The sequence below is a fragment of the Tupaia chinensis genome, unplaced genomic scaffold (assembly GCF_000334495.1).
Source record: "Tupaia chinensis unplaced genomic scaffold, TupChi_1.0 Scaffold000617_2, whole genome shotgun sequence".
NCBI lineage: Eukaryota > Metazoa > Chordata > Mammalia > Scandentia > Tupaiidae > Tupaia > Tupaia belangeri.
This window is the reverse complement of record NW_006160137.1, coordinates 2,344,852-2,352,128: the sequence shown is the minus strand read 5'-3', so window position 1 is coordinate 2,352,128 and position 7,277 is coordinate 2,344,852. Positions and strand designations below refer to the sequence as shown.

The following is a 7,277-nucleotide window of genomic DNA, read 5'->3' as shown; positions in this document are numbered from 1 at the left end:
GTGTCCTCACCGGATAGACAGAAAGAGAGAGAGAAATGACCCTTTGAGGGGGATAGTCAATCCCCACTGAGATCACTTCTCTAGTCTCATCTCGGGATTTAGGGCATGCGCACACACAAGCCCAGCATGTTATTCAAGTTGGCGGGTCTGGGACTCAAACCATATAGTGAGCCATGTGGGATGACCTTAACCACTATACCACCAGCTGGCTTTAAACTGGTAATCTTTTAAAAAATTAAGTAATTTTAAAATAAATAAATAAATTTTAAATTAATTAGTCAATTTATTTATTTATTAATTTATTTTGGGGGGGAGAGGTTTTTGCTATAGGGAGTTTGTGCTCTCCAGACAGACAGAGAGAGACAGAGAGACAGAAAGCGAGAAATCACCCCCCGGGGGGATGGCCACACCGCAATCCCTTCTCCTCCATTCTCCCTTCGGGATCTTGGGCACGCATGCACATGCACCTGGTGTGAGTTTAAGCCACCAGGCCCAGGACTTGAACTGCAGTCGACTCCGTGGGAGTCCAGTGACATAGCAATTATGCCAACTGCTAGTCTCAAATAAAATCTTAAAAAAAAAAAAGTTCTGGGGCCAGCAAGTGACATGGGGTCAGCAGTGGCACACTGGTTGAGGCACTGGACTCCCACATGGCCAGCCATGGTTCAGGTCCCGAACCTGGCAGACTGTTCTCTCACTCTCCCTTTCTCTCTGTCTGTCTCTGGTCAAAATGGAAGAATAACGATAATAAACAAAATTAAAAATAAATCTTTAAAACAAAACAAAACAAAATGTTATGCCAATAAATTAGTTGATTTACACGAAAAGCATAATTCCTTGGAAACTAATTTACCTAAGTTGATTAAAATAAAATACAATATCTGAAGTGTTTTATCTACTGAAGAATATGAATCCATTATTGAAATTTTTCTCATAATGGAAATACTAGACCAGACAGTTTCATTGGTGAATTTCATGAAATACTTTGGGAAGAAATAACCACTTATTTTATACAAATTATGTCTTGTCAGAGAGGAAATAAATAAACTTTAAAAGAAAAAAAGAACAAACTGAACCTAACGTTCTATAAAGATAACACGTTTTGCCCAAGTTGGGTGTAGCAGAAGATTAAAAGGTTGAATTAATATCTGACATCTGATGAGTGTAATTCGTAATATTAACGGTATAAAGAAAATCTTAAAAATTTGCTCATTTCGATCGACACAATGCTAATTTTGTTTAGATACTCACTTTAAGTTTTCTAATTCCTGTTTTCTCAGGGGAGAAGAAGGTGGAGCTGGAATGAATTTATCTCCATCATGGCTTTTACTGCTAAAATAGAGACAGACTCTTAGTTATAAGCAATAAACAAACATTTACTGTAAAATTCTGTTTCCCTCTCCCACTCCCATGCAATCTTTCATGACATAAGTATAAAAGAGAAAAAATGCAAATGCTTAGTAATTTGATATCGCTAACATGTTAACGCTATATGGTGTACGGGAACCAGCAGTTGGCGTAATGGCTATGTCGCTGGGCTCCCACGTAGTCGACCGTGGTTCGCATCCCTGACCTGGTGGCTTAAACTCACACCGGGCGCGTGTGCGTGCGTTCCCAAGATCCCGAGAGGAGAATGGAGGAGAAGGGACTGTGGTGTGGCCATCCCCCCTGGGGGGTGATTTCTCACTTTCTGTCTCTATGTCTCTCTCTGTCTGGCGAGCGCACACACCCTATAGTGAAAATCTCTCCAAAAAAAAAAAAAAAAAAGCTATATGGTGTATTCGTTTCTTTTCTAGCACACACTACTACTATTCAAAACCTCTCACTGAAGAGCTAGCACGAGGCATGGAGGCAGCTGGCTCTTACATAGCCAACTGCTCCGTTCAAGTCCCGGATACAGCAGCTTGAAAATCACACCAGGTGTGTGTGTGTGTGTGTGTGTGTGTGTGCAGGCCCCAAATCCCGAGAGGAGGATGGAGGAGACTGACTGGAATGGCCTCCCCTGGAAAGTGATTTCTCGTGTCTCTCTGGCAAGTGCACACGTCCTGTGGCAAAAATCTAAAAACAAAACAAAACAAATCTCCAACTGAAAACATTACTACATAAAGGAAATCACTCCAATACTTTCACATGTTTTTCATTCTTCTGATTGCATTTTCTTTGCTAAACAGCGTATGTGCCCACCAGAGAGAAATTGGGGGTGAAGTGGGCAGTGAGAAATTATCCCCCTCAAGGGAACAGCAATGCTGCAATCTCTTCTTCATTCTCCTCTTGGGGTTCTGGGCGCACACACACTTCCAGTGTGACTGAAGACACTGGGTCCAGGACTTGAACCACACAGTGGGCCCTGTGGGATCCAGTGCCTTAGTAAAACATTACTCACTGATGGGGGAAAAATATAAGTTTACATCAAATTTCTATAAGAAACATGTATTTTTATATAATCAAGTAAAAAAATGCTGGGACGAAAGACCTAAGTTTAAAGGTGCCCTGTAGATCGGGGTAGATAGATCATTCCATACATAACAGTATTCATTTTATTATTATTATTATTATTATTATTATTATTATTATTATTATTATTATATACATTCTCTCAATTTCTACAGAATGGCACCACTGTTAATTTATACTAGAAAACTAGAAACATATACAAGTATGATCAGTGAGATGTAATGAGAAACTATAGGACGCAAGGTTTTGTTTTTAGTTTTAGCTACAGGATGCGTGTGCTCGCCAGAGAGAAACTGAGAGGGAAAGTGAGAAATCCGCTGCAACCCCTTCTCTTCCTCTGGAGATTTTGGGCACTCACGCATCTGTGCCTGGCTGCCAGGTCCAGGACTCAGACCAGGGCTTCAGTTTTTTTATCCTGTATGCCACCTGCTGGCCTGGACTTAAATATTTATTTATTTATTTATTTATTGGAGAGGTTTTCGCTATAGGGCGCGTGTGCTCACCAGACAGAGAGAGACATAGAGACAGAAAGCGAGAAATTACCCCCCAGGGGGGATGGTCACGCTGCAATCTCTTCTCCTCCAGTCTCCTCTCGGCATCTTGGGCACGCATGCACACACGCCCGGCGTGAGTTTAAGCCACCGGGTCCGGGACGCGAACCGCGGTCAACTATGTGGGAGGCCAGCGACATAGCCATTACGCTAACTGCTGGTTCCCTTAAATATTCATTTTAATAAATGTAAAAATAAAAAAAGAAAGTCCTCTGATAACAAGAGGACTTTTTCCAAATATCCCTCATCAATGAAAAGCTCCTACTTTCCGTTTTTCTCCTTTGGGCTTCTCTGCACTTAGCCTTCACCTTCCTTCAGAGATTCCTAGGAACATCAGTATTTTCTTTTCTTGGAGAGGTTTTTGCTATAGGGCACGTGTGCTCACCAGAAAGACAGAGAGAGACAGAGAGACAGAAAGCAGGAAATCACCCCCCAGGAGGGATGGCCACGCTGCAATCCCTTCTCCTCCATTCTCCTCTCAGGATCTTGGGCATGCACGCACACACGCCTGGCATGAGTTTAAGCCACCGGGTCAGGGCCTCAAACTGCAGTCGACTACATGGGAGTCCAGGGACACAGCCATTACGCTAACTGCTGGTCCCAAGAACATCAGTATTTTCTTTCTTAATATTTACAGCAGAGCATTTTGGAAATGCAGGCTGAAGATTTTAGGAATTTCATTAAAAGCAAAGAGGCTTACACAGAGAAGTCCTGCAAGGGTTCTGCTAAGGAAGGCCAGAGGCTAGGATACCTGCACGTTTCGCTGCTTTCGCTGCTCTCGGTGTTCCCACCGAGGTGATTGTTATTTTTAGACCCATTTTCCTGCTTTGGATCTTGCTGTTCTTCGGGTAACAGTAACAATGCGTTTCTGAGACAAATGGCCGCAAACTCCATGCTGGCTACAGGAATGGCTGAGGACTGCCCATCACTTAAAAGAACAAAATCAAATTAGCTAAGTAACATAGAAATGGGTAAGTCTTTCCTGTCATCAGGGATAAATGAATGAATAGTAAATAAAAACTCTACCCTCTGGTAGGCAGGACTTTTAACATGAACAGTTGAAAGAGAATACGGAAGAACATAAATCTTGAGTATTATACATGGGATGTGAAAAAAGGAACTATATATCGGGTTGTTAGAAGAGTCATGACGTATGTTCTATGTGAAAATGTATCATGATTTTTCTAACAAGCTCAATATACCAAACCAAGTTTTCTTTATTAGGAAAAATAGAAAATCTTGAAAACTCCTAACAATGTTGAGGGGCCGGCAGGTGACGTGGTGACCAGGGGCGCTGGACTTCCACATGGCTGACTGCAGTTTGAATCCTAAACCTGGAGGCTTGCTTTCTCACCCTCTCTCTCTCTCTCTCTCTCTCTCTCTCTCTCACTCACTCACTCTGTCCATCTTTGGTCAAATTTAAAAGCCAGTAAATAAATAAAGTTAAATAAAAATAATAAAATAATTCTAAAAAGTCATCAGTGTTGAAATTGTAGGAAAATGATGCTTTTTAAAAATCAAATAGTCATTTTATGAAAGAATTATTTTTATGTTATGTATGTATGTATGTATTAATTATCACATGGCTTTTGCCAGAGAAAGACATGGGGGTGGGGTTAGAAAGCAAGCCTCCAGGTCGAACCATGGTAGGCCACGTGGGAATTTTCAGTGCCCTAACCATCATGTCACCTGCTGGCCCTAATCAAATAGTCTTTTTAAAAGTACCTGCATATTCAATCAAAAGCCAAGTATTGTGCTATTTAAACTTCAGGAAAACTTTAAATTAACTAACAAGATTCTTCTTTGACAAAGAGATAAAAGGCAACTCATTTTCTGCAAAGCCTTCTACACAAGTAACAGGAGCTCCGAACCGGGACCTTTGTACAAGATGGCTTATTTACTTCACCGGGATAAAATGAAGGGCGTGTAGGTGACAGCGCTATACCACCATGCTTCTCCTGCAGTTCACTTTTCCTCCTAACACTGTATACCAGCTGTGAAGGGGTTTCATTCCCAGGGACTATGAGAAAACACCCACATGAAAAACGTGAGCGTCCATCGGAACTACATGCAAAGGAGACGCCGACATGCCCTCTTCTGGACAGTCTACATAAAGGCACTGAATAGACTAGAGTTTCTTTGGCTATTAATAATTTCAGCACCCGGGACCAGCAGTTAGCGTAACGGCTATGTTGCTGGACTCCCATGTAGTTGATCGCGGTTCGAGTCCCGGACCCAGTGGCTTAAACTCACACTGGGCATGTGTGTGTGCGTGCCCAAGATCCTAAGAGGAGAATGGAGGAGAAGGGATTGGGGTGTGGCCAACCCCCCCACCCGGGGGGTGATTTCTCGCTTTCTGTCTATCTCTCTGTCTTTCTGGCAAGCGCACGCGCCCTATAGCAAAAACCTCTCAAAAAGAAAGAAAGAAAGAAAGAATTTCAGCACACGATGTATTTGACCCAAACCACCGCCTGTGGGATGACATTCACTATGGACCTATGTATGTATAAGACTTACTTATAAACAGTATTCTGTATGGACTGCGAGGCCAGAACTATCTTGCGATGATAGCCTTGACCGACAATAGACTGTACAATTCCTTTTTTGCTTGGAAGTCCTTTGGTTTCTTGTTCAGAAGTCTGGAAAAATACAAATAATTTCCAATAAATTTAAGGAAGTTACACAATGTGGTCTGAAAAGCAACTGAAACCTTTCACAGGACTATAAACGTGAAGTTCTTTCGGTTTTTTGGGAGAGGTTTTTGCTATAGGGCGTGTGCACTCGCCATAGAGACAGAGAGAAACAGAGAGACAGAAAGCGAGAAATTCCACCCCAGAGGGGATGGTCACACCACAATCCCTTCTCCTCCATTCTCCTCTCGGGATCTTGGGCATGCATGCACATGCGCCCGGCATGAGTTTTAGCTATCGGGTCCGGGACTTGAACCGAGGTCACCTATGTGGGAGTCCAGCGACACAGCCATTATGCCAACTGCTGGCCCCAAACATAAAGTTCTTAAAACCGTTCTATGTGGAACTTTTCTTCTTATTTCCTCCACATGAGGAGGAAGGAGGGGCACCCATCACCGTCGTGGCTGCCATCTTCCCCCAAACGTGCAGGTGGCCAAGACCAAGGGGACACTTATGTCCAGGTAGACCTTGGACACGCCCGAAGCCTTCCCACTGGAGTGGCCTCCAGTATCACTCAGCGGCACTCTCCTGCCTGTTTCACCCTAGCTATGCTAACGTGCATTGTTTTTCTTTTATTTTTTAAAAAGAATTATTTTGTATTTAAATTTTTCATTATTATTATTATTATCATTTTAAACTTGACCAGAAAATAAAAGAGAGGGAAAGTGAGAAGGCAAGCTGCCAGGTCCAGGACTTGAACTACTCTTGGCCATGTGGGTGTCCAGTGCCTTAACCACCATGCCACCTGCTGGCCCCACCAGATCAGTTTTAATGTGAAAGGATCATAAAATAGTAAGTCTACATTTGTATTTAGCAGACACGTTCTCGTATATTACACGAGGCCAGGTGAACATAAGCCTCACTGCTGCCAAAAGAAGTCTGAAGCAGCTTAGGCTAGACAAGGGACAAAACGACCTCCTTGGCATCACTAGTTGAACAAATTCGGTTTTGTTTTTCCCCTTTATGAGAGAAAGTGGGAATAGGAGATCTCACAGGATGGTGCCATGTCACTATCCTCCCACTCTAGCCTCCCAGCTAGCCAGGATTACAGGCCTGCACCTGTAAGTGCGGTCGGCGGGGCGCAGGAATCGAACCCCTGTCCCATGTGGCTTGCAGCAGCCCAAAGAGCAGCATCCATGTGCCACCATGGATGAGCCGTAAGCTTTTTTTTAAATTTTGTTTTGGTTTTAAGTTTATTTTTTCCTTCCATGAGTAAAAGAGAGCAATAAAGCCCCAATAGGGGCTTTTTATTTTTTAAAAATAATTAAATTGATTTCTTCATTTATTTTAATTTGACCAGAGGGTGGGAAGGAGGGAGCGAGGGAGGGAGGGAGGGAGGTAGAGCGAGAAACCAAGCTACCAGGTCTGGGATTCGAACCTTGGTCGGCCACGGCCATGTGAGAGTCCAGTATCCCAACCACCACACCACCGGCTGCTCCCACTCCAACAGGGTCTTAATACTACAATCGGCCCCCAGCCTCAGTCCACCTCAGATCATGCATGGCGTACTCAGGTAGGTCTCCAAACAGAAGCCGGGACCTTTCCCATGTGGGCTGGTCTCATGGCATCGTATTTCACCACT

At 43.3% G+C, this 7,277-nt stretch overlaps 1 protein-coding gene across 5 annotated transcripts in view; it reads right to left on the bottom strand.

The window, feature by feature from the left end:
- CNOT10 (CCR4-NOT transcription complex subunit 10) overlaps positions 1 to 7,277 on the bottom strand; it is a 92,028-nt gene that overhangs the window by 44,817 nt on the left and 39,934 nt on the right. For 4 of the 5 annotated variants that reach the window (XM_006158967.3, XM_027775951.1, XM_006158966.3 and 1 more), the window contains 3 exons: positions 5,523 to 5,644; positions 3,757 to 3,933; positions 1,252 to 1,332 (listed from right to left, as the gene is read on the bottom strand). In XM_006158967.3, coding sequence (XP_006159029.1) covers positions 1,252 to 1,332; positions 3,757 to 3,933; positions 5,523 to 5,644 — 380 coding nt within the window. The remainder of the gene's footprint in view (positions 1 to 1,251; positions 1,333 to 3,756; positions 3,934 to 5,522; positions 5,645 to 7,277) is intronic. The other variant, XM_006158965.3, reaches the window with a different exon arrangement.